Source organism: Typopeltis vanoorti, chromosome 19, assembly GCF_054136105.1.
Source record: "Typopeltis vanoorti isolate ZY-2024b chromosome 19, IOZ_Tvanoo_1.0, whole genome shotgun sequence".
Taxonomy (NCBI): domain Eukaryota; kingdom Metazoa; phylum Arthropoda; class Arachnida; order Uropygi; family Thelyphonidae; genus Typopeltis; species Typopeltis vanoorti.
The window spans coordinates 66065254-66086914 of record NC_143567.1 but is presented as its reverse complement, the minus strand read 5'-3'; the positions used below and the strand labels follow the sequence as shown (position 1 = coordinate 66086914).

The 21661-nt window shown below is 36.5% G+C and overlaps 1 protein-coding gene across 1 annotated transcript in view; it reads left to right on the top strand.

Moving 5' to 3' along the window:
- LOC150096202 (uncharacterized) overlaps window positions 1-21661 on the top strand; it is an 881296-nt gene that overhangs the window by 752152 nt on the left and 107483 nt on the right. The window contains exon 31 of the mRNA XM_090409004.1: window positions 10662-10844. Within this exon, the coding sequence (XP_090265130.1) occupies window positions 10662-10844 (183 nt within the window). The remainder of the gene's footprint in view (window positions 1-10661; window positions 10845-21661) is intronic.

Below are 21661 nucleotides of genomic sequence, written 5' to 3'. Positions count from 1 at the left end.
CATATCCGCAAGGAGATGTGTTTTGCATTATGGGAGATACTGAGATAGGAGTGATGTTAGCTTCCTCCACCTTTGCAATGAGTGCCTGGTGTTGTACCACCTTACCCCACTCCCGAAGATACTTTCAGGTGCAAACTTTGTTTGCTCACACTTGGATAAAGGATTAAATTAAATTTATTATGATCTTGTATAATTCTAATTTAATGAGCTAACACCTAAAATTAGAATCAATATGAAGAAAGCTTTTGTTTGACAACTTTTCCGAGAGAGCTTTAAATTAGTTAATTGGTTTAGCCAATGCCAATGCGCCGCGTCGTACCATATTCAACCTTTTGCGCATGCTTCCACCTTGCCTACTGAATATTATGTACATTTTTGATTTGTTTACTAAACTTTTATAATTCGAGCTTCAATTAAAACAACTTTATAGTACATGGTATTTTTAATTTAATTTCTTTGCGATCCATCCTATCTTAAATATTTAAAAAAAAAAAATCATGCATAATGAATAGTGATGATGACTGTTATAAAATGAAGTCCTTTCTATCTAGCGGTGGTTTATTTTACTGTTACCATTTATTGTTGCTATCAATACATTCTTCATTCTCCCACTCTCCCTATGGACCTTTAATAAGAAATAAGACCATACTTCACCTTTTCAAAGTTGCATAGATATAAGGCTCTGTTGCTGGTCTTAGTTTTGGTGCCCCGGGCAGCTGCGTGGTCAGCCTGCCCCTTAATCCAGCACTGCACCTCTCGCCACCCTGTTCCTTGGTTGCTCACATGCATCCCTCACTCTCTCTCTCTCCTCTAACACTTTCATTCTGTGTTCCCCCTGTATGTACTTGCATTTCTTAATAAAACTTCCATTTTATTCCTTCATTTTATGAAAGGTTTCAATCCATTTTATTCCATAACTTTGAATTTTCCACCACTTCTCCCTGGATACTATCTCTCGCAACTATTATTTTTCCATGACTATTTTTTTCTAGTCAGAGAGATGCTACATGACAACATTCAGGTTGCATCGGTTACATTACAGGTTCTTCATATCACATCCTCTTTTCTGCCTTCATCTAGCTTATATAACCTTACAAACCTCAATTTTCCCTTACATGGAGCATTTCAAAGACCTGTTACAATCTTAGTCACTTGCCTCTGGATTTCCTCCATCACTTCCTCATTCCTTTAATACGTCTTTATAAAGAGAAATAATAACCTTTATACCTGCATGTGTGTTTATCCAAGTAATCAGTGTGTTGTTTTGGCACCATTGTAATATGCTCTAAGCTTGAATTTGTTATGCAGTGTCACATTCAGATCTCCTGCCTCATCACTTTCCTATAGTCCAATTCCATCAGTGTAGTATGCAGCTTGTGGTTTTTCTCATTGTACATGAATTTCACTAATTATTTTTGAATTACCACTTAGCTTTCATAGATTTCTAAGATTTATAGATTTCTTGGCTTACTTAGCATTGCATGTCGACTATGCTTAAATTTGCAGGTTGGTAATCATAGTTGAAAATGTACAATAAGATGATGATATGAAATTAAGAATAAACAAGCAACCCAGCTATTTCCTTTGTTATTCATCATCTATATGGATCATATTATGAAAGACAGCAGCACTTGGCTATATTTTACGGTCAAAGTTATTATTCCCAAATAGATACAATGGAAGTTCTTAACATAGTTCTGGTATTATGTATAGTTCAATAAATTACTGTGGTACAGAAGTAATTACATATCATTCTATAATCTCTGGTCATGTATGTATTTATGATCCGTTTAATTTGTTTTTTTTGGGGGGGGGGGGGGAGAGGAAGAGGGAGAAAAGAAAGAGAGGGTGAGAGAAAGAGATTTTTTGCATAAAATAACTAACCAATAAACGATTGGTTAGTTATTTTATGCAAAAAATAACTAACAATGCAAAAAATAACTAACTTAGTTATTGTACATATTGTTAGCTATTTATGGGGAGGGACAAATTTGTTAAATTATAATATATGATCACATGATTCATCTGGGTATGCCATGAATTTCACATACATCTTGCTCAAGCAAGCAGATATTTATTGTACAGTTTATGGTGCTTATGTGGTTATTATTATTATTATTATTATTATTATTATACAGACATCTATATATTACAGGGAGAGACAAATTCATCAAATTATAATATATGATCACATGATTCATCTGGGTATGTCATGAATTGCATGTACATCTTGTTCAAACAAGCAGATATTGCCTGTACAATTTCTGGTGCTTGTTATGTGTAGCTATTATTATTATTATTATTATACAGACACCTTCATGGAGTTCAAAGACTCATTGAAGGATGGAATTCTAATCAGTAAACTGCAGCACATGGGGATGGATATAGGATTGGTGAAATGGATAGGAGGATGGTTGATGTAGATATATCAGCGAGTAGTTTATTCAGGAGTAGAGTCCAAAAGCCTGTGACAAGTGGCATGCTGCAGGGTTCTCTTCTAGGACCGCTACTGTTTAATTTTTATGTTAACAATATAGAAAAGGATCTGAGCAGAACTTTTCAGTTATTTGGCGATGATGCAAAATTATGTAGAGTAATAGATAATACAGATGAGTCAGAATTTTGCAGGATGATTTGAATTTTAATGTAGCAAAGTGTAAGGTTATTCATTTTGGGATGAAAAGATTACCAGCTATATACCCATTGGTGAACTGTACTCCAGGAAATTGACGAAGCCAAAGACTTAAAAGTGGCTAAAGTAGCACATTAGGTTACTTGGTTACTGAAGAATACTTTTACGAGTATTTTTAATATAAATTCCTTCCTTTTTGATACTACCACATTCCTACCCGCCACCCAAGTCACTCCATAATCACTCTCACCCAACAGGAAGCAAAGATGATATCTCAATCATAAATCCAAAACTTTTGATCATGTTATCCTCACTACATTCTTTCCAAGATAATTGTCTCTAATTTTAAGAATTAAGTTTCCTTATTATCACATGTTTTGTTTCTGCATTTGCCTAGTTGAAATCATCTATAATGGTCAAATGCTTCACACTTACTAAGCTAATCAGTAAGTATGAATTATTAAGATGAATAGGAAAATTTTTAATCAAATTATATCTAAAAATTTCTTGTTCATTTTGTTTGTTGACTTCTGTATTCCACTAAATATCCTCTGTTGCTTTCAACAAATATCCAAATATTCAACAAATGTCTACCTTGCACAATACACTATGAAAGGCCATTTCTTTTCTGACACACCTGACACACATAGCTCTGAAACGTTCTCCTCCTTTTCCTCTCAGGACATCATCATCTTCAGCCACATTTCATAAATATCAATAATCATCAGAAAGAATGAGTCTATCAAGGCCTCGGACTCGTTTTTTTCCCTTTGGTCCATTATTTATTATTGGATTTCCTGTCTCTGTTCTATTTAGGTTTTTTATACAACCTTCCATCCCCCACATGAGGGCTGTTCTAGCCACTTCCATTCTGATAAATCTAGTTTCTCTGTTCCATCACTCTCACTTACTCAGAAAGAGCAGCCCCATATCTTTGACTTCATTACTTTCTGTGCATCTGTCATTTGGAACTGCACCATCCACATTTTCCAAATGTTTTTCCTGTGTATTCTATCATCATCATCCTGATATGTATATCCTCAAGGAGGTGTACAGGACACTATAACAGTATCGTCATCATTATCATAATGCTAACCACAGGTATAGAACTTATGATCTTTTCTAGATTACATAAGTATTACATGATAATCTTACGTTATTATTAATGTCCCATCAGCAGTTTTTCTCAATATTAGTATGTGATTTGTCATCACTCCAGTATTGTTAGATCTTATACTAACTAGATCTTGGCCTACATCTGGGTCTTTTTCTTGTCATCATGATATCAGAAATCTGTTTTGTTAATCTCATTCTCTGTAAAGAGACTTGTGTCATTTTGTTTATCTCTTTAAAGAGACTGTTTTTTCCACCAAGTGATAAGTAAATGTACAAAAGTACAATCCATGCAATCTTCAATAGTGAAATAACCTTTTAGAATCCAGGAAATTATTGCTTCAAGACCAAATAAAAAATTATTTTTTAAGGAAACTAAAAACTATATGTAAGGTTAATATAATTAACTTGATATCTATAAAAACTAAAACTATTTCAATCTAAGGCCTTCTAAATAAAACTATACTTTGAGATCTCCTTTATCTTTAAAGGATAAAATCATTCTCTTACTGACTTATTATTACTGGTTTGTTTAACATCTACTTAATCAGTCTACTAGAGTGAACATTTTGTTTTCACAACAAATTCCTACAAACAATAAATTACATGATAACCACAGGAATTAACTTTAATCAAATGAAAGTACAGATTTTGTACTGAAAATAACAGTACATCATCAGTGGGTAGAAACAAAAATCAAAGGAACGGGAATACAAGCTACATACAGCAGTTGGTGGTTTACCAATTAAAAACTGTTGTCACATGCTAGAAATTAATATTAATAAATAATATTAATAAAATATTATTAAAAACTATTTTTAATGGTTGCATAAGATAAGAATCTTCCAAAGCTTTAGGAAAGAGAGAGACAATCATTCCAATTCAGATTTGGCCAGTGTAAAAGGGCTTCGCAACTTTCTTTGAAAAGCGTCATATTTAAACCTGCTTCTATGGGGAAGATGAGCTTCATCCCACTGGACACTGTGTTTAGTGTCAATACTATGTTGTGCCAGACCAGACTTTCAATTTCATGTATTCATTATAATATTGATGTTCATTAATTCCTTTTTCCACAGAACAGCCTGTTTGTCTAAAGTATGTTAGATTACATTCACAAGGTATCTAGTAAACACAGCTAATGATAGAGCTGAAAGTTTGTCTTTTGTAGATGGCAACAGATGAGAAATTTTGTTGATAGGAAAATATCTACTAATTGGTTCAGAGATGCCAGAAATATAAGGGATTGTAAACCTGCAGTCTGTTGAAGAATTCTGAGGTGTTGGAACATAAGAGTCAATTATCTGCTGGATTTGATTAGGGTTGTAACCATTAAATTCCATTAACATTTTGATAATGAGAGGTTCTTGCTGTAAGCTTGATGGAGAGGAGAGATGTGCTCTATTAATTTAATTAGTAGAGCACATCTTATGTGCTCTATTAATTAAATTCCTACAAAACAATAAATGTTCATTAGAGTCACTTCTTTACCAGGCCTTTTCTCAAAATTCTTAACTTAAAAATTCCAAGTTCTTAACTTCCATGGAACTATGCATTGTTTCCTTATTTAGTACATATTGTTCCTTTCATCCTCACTGTTTCACTGGAGTATAAATATTCTTACCTTAGGCAGTTTTATTACAAGAAGCACAAATTATACATTCCTTACCGGAGAAAAACATTTCCTTTTATTACTTTATAAACACTGTATCAAAATAGAGCCTCTTCATTAAAACCACTTTACAATTTCAAATTTCTCTAATTATATCACTTGTTCTAAGAAAATTAATTGATCACCAATTAAGGGCATCATTTCATTGATTAATATGAATGTATTTGAGACAGAAGACAAAACTTTCCATTCAGCATTTTTTCAAATGTTGAAATAGAATGTCTATTTAGTATCTCCTTTTAGTTGCTATTCACTTGTTGACAGTTTCATTTTTGACTCAAAAGATTCACCTTGCTAAGATTCCTCCATTAATATTCATTATTCCTCCAGAATCCTCTATTAATATATTCCAACTGTCATGTTGTTAAAATTTTGTAAAACAAAATTCTCTAGTCTGCTTTCTCAAAACTGTTATTCTTTTTCACTTTGTTTTTTTTCTCATTACCCTAATACTAAATGCTCTCTCTCCATCAGCTGTCAATCATCCATCAGTCTCTTTGGTGAGTATGTTCACTTGTTCCACTAAGCGGAATGAGCGAAGTCAATAATGAAGCGAAAGTTACAGAAGAAGTTGCGAAAAACGGAAGTGAAACGAAAGTTGGAGAAACTGAATGAGTGAAAGAATGTAAAAAATGTACAAGCGAAAGTTAGTGATAAGGGGTTGAAAGAAAGTATGAATGAGGAAAAGGAAGTAAAGTGCGGCCGAATGAGAGGTTGTGAGATAGACAGTGAAATTGTTGGAATGCACGATTTAATGAAACAGATATTGGAAATGAAAAAAAATGAAGAATATGTTGAGTGATGTTAGGCATCTAGTGGAAACTAATGAAAGTATGTAAGAAAACAGATTGAAAGAACAAAGTGTAAAAGAAGTGACGAGTGATTCCAGGATAGCAGTATATGGAGACTCCATAATTAAGAGGATAAGTTACTGACAGAGTCCATAAAGTCTGCTATCCGGATGGGAGAATGAATACGATAATTAAAGCGTTGGATATGAGGAAGAAACGAGTGAGAGAGTTAGTTGTGTTTGTAGGGATGAATGATCTAACTGGACATAAGAAAGATGTGAGGACAAATATCAGGAGACTATTGAGAAGAGTGAAAGATAACAGTGTAGTAGGAAAGGTTGTCAGTGTGTTATCCAGGTATGATGATGATGAGTTGTGATGGAGAGCCAAAATAATGAATGGTATGCTGGCGGAGCTGTGTGAGGAGAAGGGAGTGGAGTTTGTGGATGTATGGCATGTGTTTGAGGGAAGAATGAAATTATACCAGTGTGATGGGTTGCATTTAAATGGCTTTGGAGTGAGTGTGCTGGAGAAACTGTTGCTGGATGAAAGTATAGTGTGTGGAAGTACAGTGTATGATGTGTGCCAGAGATCAGAAGGAAGAGATGAAGAGAAAAATCAGGAGAGTGGTACTGAAGAGACAGAAGTGCTTGGCAGTGGAAACAGTAGTAGTGTGTGAGAGAGGAAGAGAGAATGGGAATACAAGAGGAACAGGGAAACGGGGGAGCTCGGGTGGACAGAGAGACGTGGCATAGAGAGAGTGAATGTTGGAAGTGGTATGTGTGTATGAAGATGGAGTATATTGCAATTTGGATGGAGAAGTGGATGGTAAGCAGTGATAAAGGTGATTTCGCAGGTGTAGTGTGGAAATCACAACCAACATATGGCTTAGATAGGACTGGCTATAAACCTAAAAATGAACTGTTGTGTTTGTTTACAAATGCCAGAAGTATCAGAAATAAAGGGGATGAAATGGTTTCAGTGATTGAGTTTATTCGTCCCCAAATCATTGGAATAAGTTCCATATATTCCATATGAAATAACATATATTCCATATATTATATTTCCATATGTATATTGTATAAATAGCCACCATAGCTCAATTGGAAGAATAGTGGAATGTTGCACCCTTCGATTGGAAAAGACTTGGGTTCGATCCTCATCACAACGAGAGAAATCCTTATATGGGCTTTTTCAGTTGAAGGTGAGTTAGCTGATCTCATATGGTGGTAGCAGGGCTTTTTTTTCCCAGAAACTCGGCTTTCGTGTTCTGAAGGCCGATTTGAAGAAAAATCGGCCTTCAGAACACACGCAAACTGACAAAAAATACTGTTGTTGGTGATGATGGGCAATAGATGGCGTTGATGGTAGTGTCATAGTTGGAGAATTGAGTAGTAGTGGAGAGGATGAGACATACTTAGCAAAGTAGAATAGTGTGCCCTCCCACGATAAGTCCTTGGATTCCCTGGAGGTGTCATGTAATAATAATAATAATTTCCATATTTAATTTGTCTTCATTAAAATTTGACTAAATTGTGCCCACGAGCAGCATAAGGTGCAGGCAAGAAAGGTGTCCAGTATGGTAAAGAATGCCAAAGATAATTATGAGAGAAAGCTAGTTGATGAGGCCAAAAGAAATCCTAAAGAGTTCCTTCGCTATGTGGTAAGTAAAAGAAGGAATGACTATGGAAGGATGACTTTAAAAAGTGCTGATGGTGGGATGGTAACAGAACCAAACCAAATAGTTGAATTACTGAATTTTGTGAGCATATGTAACTGAAAGTTATATAAAACAAAATATAAGCAAAACTATCAGATGAATGAATTTAATTATTATTGGGTACATCTGGGTGTTCTTTTGATGGGACTGGCAATGTTTGGATGAGTAATATAAAGACATAGATAATGTCTTTATTTTACCTCTAATCCAAATCACTAGATTTAGATTAGAGGGTGACTAATGGACAGATATTAAAAAGTGGTTTATGGAGCAATTAACTCCAGAAGAAGGTGGATGACCAGTGATGTACCACATGGCTCACTACTTGATTTGTTCATCAATGATATAGAAAAATGATTTTATGGGAAATATTCATTTGTTTGCTGATGATGCTAAACTGGGAAGAGTGATGGTAAATGAAGTGATACGCAGATCCTACAGGTAGACTTAAATCCACTAGCAATATGGGCTAAGGTAAATAGCTGCCAGTTTAATGTGTAAGATGATGCACTGTGGAAAGAAAGATCACAGGCTGTGTACTGTATTGATGGAACTGAACTGCAAGAAACTGATGAGACTAGGTATTTGGTGTGATTGTTGACAGAGAGTTGAAGTTTAGATAGCATATTACAAAAGTAGCAAGAATAGCATCAGATTATATGGTTCTTGAATAACATGCTAACAAGCAGGGACAGATAATTTATTGTTCCCCTATATAAGGCTCCAGCAAGGCTAGATCTGGACACATGAATTCCATGGGAATGAAGCAGAAGTGGGGAAGATCCAGTGGTGAGCACCAAAGATTGTGGCAGGTATGTGGAATCCTCCCTATGAAAATAGACTGATGTTCCGTGGCTTCAAAAGCAAGATGATAGGAAGAAAAGAGAAGACAGGATAGAAGCATATAACTAATTTAAAGGTTTTTCTATAGGATTGACACTGAACATCTGTTTCAGTACATGGCAGGGAGGGAGAGAATGAGAGGTCACCAGTAGAAATTATTTAAGGGCATAGTTAGCAAGTATGTTAAGACTAGATGTTTTGCTTGGACAGAGCAAAACATCTAGTTTTGCTCTGAATGAGTTTAAGAACAATGATAGATATTGTGGTCATCTGTGTTCTCCTTAATCTCCACAATATATTACTCTTTGATGCCTACCTATCAGCCATCCTTTTATCCATGTGACTACCTTCATATCCATCCCCATTTGCTCCACATTACTTGCTAGATTTCCATGTATTATCTTAACAGATATTAAAAGTCCAGAAATACCATGGTATAGCCATGTCTAGTCATTTCACCCATTTAACTCATTCTCCTACCAAACTTTATTTTAAAAAGTGAGTAAATTGGGGGAAATTACTAGACATGGTAATGATCCTTTATAAACTATGCTATTCCCACAATATCATATTCCTATTTGCCTATTTCTGAATTCTGGCCTTAACCAACTTTTCTAATGAATTAACTAGTTCTGAGACATATATATAGTGTATAATTGTTTTTACTCTCTTGAAGCTTTCTTTATATCTTGGTATATTTCCACTCCCTTGGTAGTTTTCTAGTGCTAAGACTTAAATGAAATAACCTGGTTAGAAGCACTGCCAATTCTATTTCACTTTCTCATAATACATGGACAGATATTCCAAACAATTTCAAACATGTATTTAAAGATTCAGGTATGTTAGAAAGCATTTTTCTGTGTGTGTGTGGGGGGGGGGGGGGGATAATGAAAATAGGAAATATTCCTGCTAAAATTTGACCATATCTGGACTTGGATTGAGGAAACAGTATAGAGGATTAAAGAGGTGTTTGTCCAAGATGGCGATACGGCTGTGGAATGTTCATGTGAGGACTGATTGAATATTTGGGTTGAAAATTTATTTGATAGGCAGAAAAGGTGGGTTATGATATAAATGTTTAAGTTTTCATGTAGGATAGATGAAGAAGAAAATATCTAATATGTGGTGAGAGGGGGAAAGACCAAGGGATCAGCTCTGGAAATTGTGTAAGAATGTGGTTATTAAAAATTCACTGAGACTTTAGTGGAATTGCTAGAGAGTTTGTGATTAATTGTGAGTGTGTTTAAGAAAGTATATGATAGATATTGCATGAAAGCACATAAACAAAAGTGAATTCAAATATATATATTGAGTTAATAATCACTCACACACACACACACAAAATTCATCACAAACTTCTTCTTACAACCACCATTCCACTCTTTCATCCCTCAAATAAAAAAAAAAAAAAAATCTAGGTCCTTAATGAATCTTCGGTGAGTTCTAGGATTCATGGAGATGTCTGGATAATAATAATAGTAATTAGAATGAATGTTCATTGACATATAATACAAAAAGTATACAAAAGTAATTTTAATCTAAATGATTAAAGTTGTAATTACAGTGATATCATAAGCAACCTGAATATAAAATAAAAGGGAACATTCTCTGACTGTACACAAACCACTTTGCAAGCATGTATTTTGCCCAGCTTTAGTGTCATAAAAGTATTGTTATAAAATGTGTAATTTGCTCAGCTTTCATTATAAAAGTACTCCAGGTTTGGTCAAATATACATGACCACACATAAGAATTTATCAGTGATGTAATTTTGAATCAATAGAAAGTAGGATAATCAGTATGGGGATATGCACATAAGTCTTATTTTTGAACTCAATACATCAGATATACTTATTTAAGTTTGATATGACTAACTTTTTTTTTCCCTTTTAGATAAAGGACATTGCAGAGCATGTAATCATGCCCTCCAAGAACTGGAAAACATTGATGATGACACTGATTTATATGGCATTCATATGGTAAAAATTAATGACCCTAGTCTTGCAAAACGTTATGGTATAAAAACCTTTCCTGCTCTGGTATATTTTAGAAATGGAAACCCACTGATATATGATGGTACTTTTGCATTTTTAATTGTTATTGTTGTTACTTTATTATTATTATTATTATTATTATGTCTGCCAAAAATATTAGAATACACCACATGATGACTATGTAAATGACAGACTATGTCAATCAAAACCTTTCTTTATCTGGTATATTTTAGAAATGCAAACCCACTGATATATGATGGTACTTTTACAGTTTCTAATTATTATTATTATATATACATTATGTCTACCAAAAATATCAGAATACACCATATGAAAGACTGTCAATAAAGAGGCTCCACAAGTGATGTAGATAGCATTCCAGTCAAATTCAATCAGATTAGGTACTTTTACAGTTTCTAATTATTATTATCATTATATATATATTATGTCTGCCAAAAATGTCAGAATACGCCACATGAAAGACTATGTCAATAAAGAGGCTCCACAAGTGATGTAGATAACATTCCACATCTAGTGGAAAAAAACAACAACTAATTACGTATTTTTCGTATATAAGGAATATATCAATGTGTAAGCACTACATTAGTTTGAATAAAACAGCATGCAAACAAAGCATATAACATGGAATATAAGTACAAGATTTAGTACTCAGTGATGTTTGCACTGTTGTTTTGGAAGGATTGATGATATGATGAAATGGTTGATTCTTTCTTTTTTTGCACGGTGATCAGCATTCATTTTAGAAATTATGGACTTTACAACCGTGTTATAAATAACTTTTAATTTCCCGACATTTCGATCTTCATATTAAGATCATCATCTGGAGTATATACAAATATACAAGGACAAGCTGAGTTACATTACAGACAGTAAGCTAAAGAAACAATGATTAAATCACTGGTTCTTCTACTGGCATGACCTCTAGTGGAAAAAAACAACAACTAATTACCGTATTTTTCGATAGATAACACGCGCATTATCTATACAAAAAAAAGTCTAAATTCATTAAAAATGAACATGCGTGATATACATTGGAAAGGTATGAGAAGTAAATCAAATGTAATAACAAAACTAAGGTAGAAGTATTACTTAATAGTTATTGAACATTACACTATTCAAATCCAAAAAATTCTTCATCAGACTCAATATTGAAAACACCAATTTCATTTGGTATTTCTTCAGCTTCATAATCATTGTCACCGGACACCACTGCATTCCCTTGTACTTTAATGAAACCATTTCTAACACATAACTATATCTTTATATGACGTTCTTCTCATCTGCCCTGTTTTGTTATATTCATAGATGCCATTCATCATCCAGTATTCCCATTTAGCCTGCAAATTGTCTTTGAATGATTTATTTACTGCAAGATCAAGGGGTTGGAGTTTTTTTGTTAAACCACCTGGAATGGTGGCCAATTTGGAATACTTACAACTGTTTTAACTTCTGCTGTCGTGTGTGTCCTACACGAATCCAACACTAACAAAGATTTTGGGTTGAAAAATGCCATTTTTCTCTTTCGCCACACATTCTCCGACCAAAATTTCATAACCTCGGAATTTATCCAATCTTTATCATTAGCAGTAACAAAATCATCTTTGGAATCACAACCTTTTGGAACAGTCTTTCTTTTGAAAATCACCATCGGTGTCAGTTTGGAACCATCTGCAGTTACGCAGAGAACCACAGTAAAGTTAGACCTTTCGTGCCCTGTTGTAGCAACTGAAACCTCTTTTACTCCCTTCAGATTCACAGTTCTAGAACTAGGCATGTCAAAACTTATCCATATCCCCAAAGTGACAAGCATCGACCCCACACAAGTTTTCTCTCAGAAACAAACAAAATTTAGCTACTTTCGCTTCCCAGTGAGACGTCAAATTTTGTCCAACACTAGTGGAGGAGCGCATACTTAAATTGTTTCTCTTCATAAATCCAAAATCCCAAGATGGGTAGGCCTTGAAATCCTTTATATTATCGTTTTGCGCAATTCTTTTTGATTCCTGCAACACACGGACAGTAGATATTCTCATACCTTTAGCTCTTTCACTAACAACCCAATCAAAAGTTTTTTCTATGGTTGGCCACAAGCACCTTCTAAACCTCATGAAAACACCAATTTCATTTGGTATTTCTTCAGCACATTTCACATTTCACATAGCACATTTCTTCGCATATAAACATTTCAGGACTGTTTCAGCCTTTCGCCATTCATGAACGCTACTTTCTCCAATACTGAACAATCTACCAGCTTCATGATTCACTTTTTCCTTTACTACTTCTACCACTTGAAGCATGAACTGTGCTGTGTAGGATTTTCTCTGAGAAGTACTTCTGTCTTCCATGGGTAATTCAGATCTAATAACAGAATATAAACAAATACTGATTTACTTTATGAAATATTTTAAAACAGGATGTACAGAATAATCGACCACTGCTACTAGCAATGCACGTGCTTTTAAAGAATTCCTCCGTCCTCTGTCTGTACTTCCTAACTCTACTGCTATTTGGCGCATGCATTATCTATTCATCAAAAGGAGCAATGAAAATGTTGGGGGTGCACGTTATCTATCGAAAAATGCGGTAATTAATTATTTAGAAACTACATAAAAGCTAAATTCTATTTAAGATAACATGGGAAAAATATTTTTTCTTATACATAGTTTTATTTCACTAACAATGATGTCCTATTTTTCTTAACATTACAATTGCAGTCTGGTTTATCTTTGTTTTGAATTGTGGTCTTGTAGAGAATTTTGTTAATAGTGTTTTGGCTGTAACCATTTTTTAGAAAAGTATTGCTGATAACTTTAAATTCATCTTTCAGCATTTGTTCATTGGAACAGATCTTCAAAGCCCTGCTTTTTTACAGTATTAATGACAGCTAGTTTTTGTGTTGGGTGGTGGTAGGAGTTTATGTGTATATATTGGCCAGTATGTGTCAGTTTCCAGTAAACAGTGAAGGAAAGACTGCCAGAAGGAAGACGTGTGACAAGTGTATCTGGATGTGTGTTCTGTTTTTCAATCTCAATTGTGAACTGTATGCATTTGTGTTGTTTGTTTAGGTCGCTAAGGAAAGTGTCTGGTGGCCATGGGGCCAGATTGCAAAAACATTGACAACATATCTAAGCCAGACTTTGGGTTTTAAAGGACAGGAATCTACAGCATGTTAATCAAAATGTTCCATATAAAAGTTAGCAATAGGGGCAGGGGATAACGGCGAGCCCATTGCTGTGCCTTCTTTTTGTAGGTAGAAAGTGTTTTGCTATACAAAATAACCAGTATGTAATACATGTGCAAAGAGCCCATTATATCTGGAGGGAATTTGTTCTGAAAAAGGATTGTGTCATTGAGTGGGACATTCGTAAAGAGGGCATAAACGTCAAAACTGACTAATAAATCTTCTTTTTCTAATGTAATGTCTTTGATTATGTTTAGAAGTGTTGTGTGTTTCTGATATAGGAGGGGAATGACCTACCAACTCCCTGAGTGTTGCCGCTAATTTCTTAGCTAGGTGATAATTCGGGTTATCTTTACCTTCGACTATCGGCTGGAGTAGGGAATGAGCGTAGTGCTCTTTACGAATGTCCCACTCAATGACACTAGACACTTTCCTTAGTGACCTAAACTTTCCTTAGCGACACTTTCCTTCGACTATCGGCTGGAGTAGGGAATGAGCGTAGTGCGGAAATTGTTTTTTGACTGCATCTTCTGGCCATGTAGTAATTGATTTAAGTAGTTTCTCTGTTTTCTTTTTTATTCTATTGGTTGGGTCGTAGTTAACGCGTTGGTATGTACTGTTGTCCAAGACTAGCAGATTCATTTTTTTCTAAATAAGTAGTTCCGTTTAGAATAACGGTGGCATTTCTTTTATCGGTTCTAGTTATTACGATGTTCGGATTTGATTTTAATGATTTCACCTCCGTTCATTCATGTTTCGTTAAGTTACATGTTATTGTTCTCTTATGATTTATATTTAAAATGTTGTCAGTTTCTAAATGTATTTTGTCTGCTATGTTATTTGGGATGAATCTTAAACCTCTTGCAATATTACAAATAAAATCTAGTTTGTTCATCGATCTTGGTGCTATAGTCAAATTTAGACCTTTGCTGAGTAGAGAGAGTTCACCTTTGTTTAAGGCGTGGTTGGATAGGTTGACTACATTACTGTTACCTGCCGGCGATTGGTGGCTCCTGTTGCTTCTGGTTGGTTGTTAACTTTCACTGTGGAGAAATTAGAATATGTCCATTGGTTTTGTCAATCTTTTTAGTCTATGAAATTTGGATATGAGATTTTATTTCTTTGTTTGAAGGATATGGTTCGCCAGGTTGTCCGTAATCTTTTCGAGGATAATCTAAATATCTGCATTCAAGTAACTTGAAAGTTCCGATTTTTCCTTTTGTACCTGATTTTCAGTAAACGCCAAGTTGTTTCTCATAGCCTGGATCTATTCTCTGAGTAACGCTTTCTCAATGCGGTGGTATAGTCATTGTTGCACCTTTGTTGAGGTCAATTTTCTCTTTAGTTTGATGCAATTCAGAATGATATTGCTGTCGCTACAACATTTTAAAAAAGCCAGTCTATTGATCAAACCAGAAACATAAATTTTCAGCTTACTGTACTGATAGCATCGCTTCTGGGTCAAATCTCCACGAATTATCAGAATTCTTTCTTTTAGTATACGTGTGTAGAGGCTTAAGTGCTGTGAGGACATCATGTTGTAGGCTTAATGGATTTTTTACAACACTCAAAAAGAATTAAAATAAAATTTAATACTTCCTATATTTCGTCCTAGTCACTAGGACATCTATGGGGATTACAAAAACAATTAATGTAACATATACACAAATAACAAACAATACTAAGCCCAACCACGTGGGTGACACTAAAGTCCTATCTAGGTAGAGCGCCCTCTAAGGGCAGTAGTAGGTGGCCTGGAATGTAAGGTGGGAACTCTGGTGATGAGTGTTTCCCAAATCTTCGGAAGCTTAATGCAACCGTATTTATTGAGATTTGGTTGGGTTTTGAGAGCTGCTGCTGCTTCTAAGAAAAGTCTATGGACATAGTTGTGTTTGAAGATGTAAGACTTGTGTTCCTCTAGACGGATGGATGCTGATCTGCCTGTCTGTCCAAAGTACGCCAGCTTACAAGAACAGGGTACTTTGTAAACTCCAGGCAGAGAGAGAGGAGGGAGCTGATCTTTCGTAGAACGGATAAGGGTAGCAAGTTTGCGGTGGGGCTTATATGCTGTGTGTAGGTTGTACTGTTTTAGTATTTTGGCTATTTTTTCGGATGTGCCACAGATGTAGGGTATGGTGATGGCATTTTTAAAATGTTGTTGAAGAGAAGGACGGGGAATGGGGGAGGAGTTGATTATTTTTTTGATACTGTGATCGCTGTAGCCATTGGAGAGGAAAGTGCTGTGTATGTGGTTAAGCTCAGTAGTGAGGGCAGTTCCACTGGAACAAAGATTGTGGGCTCTCTTGGTAAGAGTTTTAATAATGCCATATTGTTGAGAGGGGTGGTCGTGGGAGAGTTCGTGAATGTATCTGCCTGTGTGTGTGGGTTTTCTATATACGGTGAAGGTAAGTGTATCATTAGGCAGGCATGTGACTAAGGTGTCTAGGAAGGGTAAACAATTGTTCTTTTCCTTTTCCATAGTGAACTGGATTCTTGGATGTAGACTATTGAGATGACTGAGGTAGGAGTCTAACGTGTCTGGGCCATGAGGCCAAATAGAGAACACATCATCTACATATCTTAGCCAGATAGAAGGTTTGAGTGGGGCTGAGTCTATGGCTCATTTTTCGAAATCTTCCATATAGAAATTGGCAAGGGGGGTGAGAGGGGGGAACCCATGGCAGTTCCCTCTATCTGCTTGTAGATTTTGTTGTTCCAAGAGAAATACCCAGAGTGGATGGCAAAGGAAAAGAGATCTAAGATGTCAGAGGGAAAAACGTTTTCTAAGAGAGATAAGGTGTCAATTAAGGGAATATTAGTAAACAAAGAGGAGATATCAAAGCTTACTAATATGTCTGTCTTATTCAAGGTTAAATTTTCTGTGAGGGCTTTAAAGTGGGTCGAGTTTTTTATATAGGAAGGGGACCTTCCGGTGAGGGGGATCAGAGAGTTAGCTAGCTGTTTAGATAGTTTATAGCAAGGTGCATTGATGGCATCTACTATAGGCCTGAGTGGGGAATATGGTTTGTGGATTTTTGGTAAACCGTATATTCGGGTTTAAGTTTTTTCGTGACGTCAGGGGGCCAGGAAGATACTTTTTTGAGTAAGATTTTTAGTTTCTTAACTTGTGTGTTTGTGGGGTCGTGTTCTAGCGGGATGTAGGTAGCGCGATCGCGGAGGATAATGTTCATTTTACGATTGTATTCACTGGTATTAAGAACGACTGTGGCATTACCCTTATCCGCTCTGGTGATGACGATACTTTTTTCTTTATGTAGTTTCAGGAGAGCCGTGCGTTGGGCATATGATAAATTACTTTTTGGCGGCGAAGAATGGGCGAGGATGTTGGCTACATCAAGTGTGATGTTGTTAGCTATCTCCGACGGTAAGCGACCGATTCCACGTTCGATGTTCACTATTACGTCAAGCACCGGCACTTCCTTCTGAGCGACGGCAAAATTACGGACGAAGCAAAGGGCGCTGACGGCATCATCGTTGAGCCTTTTGGAAGAGAGGTTTATTACTGTCTGGAGCAGTTGAATTTGTGGTTGTGGTTTGTTTTTCACAAGGTTGCTATATTTCTTGATGTGTGTATTTTTTATTTTTTGGAATTCTCTCTGTGCGGAAGTTTCCGAAATGCCAGAGAGAATCGACCAAAGTTCAGGGTTAAGAACGGTGGAGAGCTCTGAATGTAAGGAGCCAATGGCGGCGTTCGTCACTGCGAGGGTAGCACGTGTAGAGGAGATTTGCTCGTGGAGTAATGCCCGGCTGGCATGGTTATATATACGAAGTGCTTTTTTGGAATGGAAATTGATCTTCATTTTAACGCAGTTTGGTATCACTCTTGTATCCCGACATCGTTTTAAAAAGGCCAACCTATTTAGTTGCCTAGATAGTCATAGTTTTGACTTACCGTATTGCTTGGATTTGCGTGCTAATTCTTCTCATTGGATGATTAGAATACGTGTGTAGAGGCTTAAGTGCTGCGAGGACATCATGTTGGAGGCTCTCCTGAAACTACATAAAGAAAAAAGTATCGTCATCACCAGAGCAGATAAGGGTAAGTCGTTCTTAATACCAGTGAATACAATCGTAAAATGAACATTATCCTCCGTGATCGCACTACCTACATCCTGCTAGAACACGACCCCACAAAAACACAAGTTAAGAAACTAAAAATCTTACTCAAAAAAGTATCTTCCTGGCCCCTTGACGTCACGAAAAAACTTAAACCTTTCCGCTCCTGTCCCCCCCGAATATACGGTTTACCAAAAATCCACAAACCCAATTCCCCACTCAGGCCTATAGTAGATGCCATCAATGCACCTTGCTATAGACTATCTAAACAGCTGGCCAACTCTCTGATCCCCTCACCGGAAGGTCCTCTTCCTATATAAAAAACTCGACCCACTTTAAAGCCCTCACAGAAAATTTAACCTTGAATAAGACAGACATATTGGTAAGCTTTGATATCTCCTCTTTGTTTACCAATATTCCCTTAATTGACACCTTATCTCTCTTAGAAAATGTTTTTCCCCCTGACATCTTAGATCTCTTTTCCTTTGCCATTAACTCTGGGTATTTCTCTTGGAACAACAAAATCTACAAGCAGATAGAGGGAACTGCCATTGGTTCCCCCCTCTCACCCCCCCTTGCCAATTTCTATATGGAAGATTTCGAAAAAGAGCCATAGACTCAGCCCCACTCAAACCTTCTATCTGGCTAAGATATGTAGATGATGTGTTCTCTATTTGGCCTCATGGCCCAGACATGTTAGACTCCTTCCTCAGTCATCTCAATAGTCTACATCCAAGAATCCAGTTCACTATGGAAAAGGAAAAGAACAATTGTTTACCCTTCCTCCTTCCTAGACACCTTAGTCACACATCTGCCTAATGATACACTTACCTTCACCGTATACAGAAAACCCACACACACAGGCAGATACATTCACAAACTCTCCCATGACCACCCCTCTCAACAATATGGCATTATTAAAACTCTTACCAAGAGAGCCCACAATCTTTGTTCCAGTGGAACTGCCCTCACTACTGAGCTTAACCACATACACAGCACTTTCCTCTCCAATGGCTACAGCGATCACAGTATCAAAAAAATAATCAACTCCTCCCCCATTCCCCGTCCTTCTCGTCAACAAGATTTTAAAAATGCCATCACCATACTCTACATCCGTGGCACATCCGAAAAAATAGCCAAGATACTAAAACAGTACAACCTACACACAGCATATAAGCCCCACTGCAAACTTGCTACCCTTATCCGTTCTATGAAAGATCAGTTCCCTCCTCTCTCTCTGCCTGGAGTTTACAAAGTACCCTGTTCTTGTAAGCTGGCGTACTTTGGACAGACAGGCAGATCAGCATCCATCCGTCTAGAGGAACACAAGTCTTACATCTTTAAACACAACTATGTCCATTCAGGCTTGGCTGACCATGTTTTGGACACCACCCACAGGGTATCATGGAAGAAAACCACCATGCTCCACCACAGCAAATTCAAGAAAGAGAGACTTTTCTTAGAAGCAGCAAATCTCAATAAATACGGTTGCATTAAGCTTCCGAAGATTTGGGAAACACTCATCACCAGAGTTCCCACCTTACATTCCAGGCCACCTACTACTGCCCTTAGAGGGCGTTCTACCTAGATAGGACTTTAGTGTCACCCACGTGGTTGGGCTTAGTATTGTTTGTTATTTGTGTAGATGTTACATTAATTGTTTTTGTAATCCCCGTAGATGTCCTAGTGACTAGGACGAAATATAGGAAGTATTAAATTCTATTTTAATTCTTTTTGAGTGTTGTAAAAAATCCATTAAGCCTCCAACATGATCTTTCTTTTAGTGTTGCAAGGTGATCAGTATTCGTTTTAGAAATTATGGACTTTACAAGCTTTTTGCGTGGTGAATGCTGATCACCAGGCAACGCTACAAGAAAGAATTCTGATAATTCATGGAGATTCGACCCACAAGCGATGTTCCTATATCAGAAACACACAACACTTCATAAACATAATCAAAAACATTACATTAGAAAAAGAAGATTTATTAGTTTTGATGCCTCTGCCCTCTTTAGAATGTCCCAATCAATGACACAATCCTTCTTTTACAGAACAAATTCCCTACAGATATAATGGGCTCTTTGCACATGTATTACATTCTAGTTATTTTGTATGGCAAAACAACCTACAAAAAAGAAGGCACAGCCATGGGCTCGCCATTATCCCCCTATTGCTAACTTTTATATGGAACATTTTGAGCAACATACTCTAGATTCCTCTCCTTTAAAATCCAAAGTCTGGCTTAGATACGTTGATGATGTTTTCATGATCTGGCCCCATGGCCACCAGACACTTTCCTTAGCCATCTAAACAAACAACACATATAATTCACAATTGTGATTGAAAAACAGAATGCACCTCCGTTTCTAGATACACTTGTCACACGTCTTCCTTCTAGCAGTGTTTCCTTTACTGTTTACCGTAAACCGACACTTACTGGCCAATATATACACAAACTCCTACCACCACCACCCAACACAAAAACTAGGTGTCATTATTACTCTAAAAAACAGGGCTTTGAAGATTTGTTCCAACGAACAAGTGCTGAAAGACGAATTTAAAGTTATCAGCAATACTTTTCTAAAAAATGGTTACAGCCAAAACACTATTGACACTTTTGCTGCCATGCTACTTCGGCATAGTCTGTTCCCGTACGCCAAGCAATTTCACTTCTTCAAGGTCAGTACAGTAATCACATTGCCGACGGTAAGCGTCATACGAGTATACACAGTTTTGCTGCTAGCTCCACAAGCCAAGCATTTTCACTTCTTCAAGGTCAGTACGGTAATCTCGTTGCCGGCGGTAAGCGTCATACGAGTATACTTGTAGCTAGCTTGTGTAGCTCATATACGAACTACGAATATACTCATATTTCGCAGCGAACGTGTTAACAAAATTCTCTACAAGACCTCAATACAAAACAAAGATAAACCAGACTACAATTGTAATGTTAAAAATAGGACATCATTGTTTGCAAGATGATTTAAATAAGCTGGCAAAATGGGCAAAAAGGGATGTCGGTTCAATGTGGAAAAGTGTAAAGTTATGCATTTTGGGATTAAAAGATTACCAGCTGTGTACTACGTTGATGGAACAGTACTCCAAGAGATTGATGAGGCTAGGGACTTTGGGGTATTGGTAGATAGGGAGATGAAGCTCAGGGGGCACACATTGCTAAGGTGTTGAAGATTGCACATAGGATTACTTAGTTATTGAGGATCACACTAACATCCAGAGATAAAGATGTTATTATTCCCCTTTATATAGCGTTGATACTTCCACATTTCAATTACTGTGCTCAGGTCTAGTCACCTGGATTCCTTGGAGATGAGGAGGTTGTGGAAAGGGTTGAGAGTAGAGTGACTAAGTTGGTGAGTGATGTAAAAAATTCTCCCTACATTGACAGATTGAGAGCTTGTGGATTGCAGAGGTTGGTTGATAGGCAGAGAAGAGGGGATATGAAATCCTTTAAATTACTAAAAGGTTTTTATAAGATTGATGCAGGGGAAATGTTTCAGCTGTGATAGTGATGGAAGAACAAGAGGTCATCCCTGGAAATTAAGGAAAGTGTGGTTAACAAGGGTGTGAGAATGAGGTTTTTCGCCTGGAGGGTGGTGAAT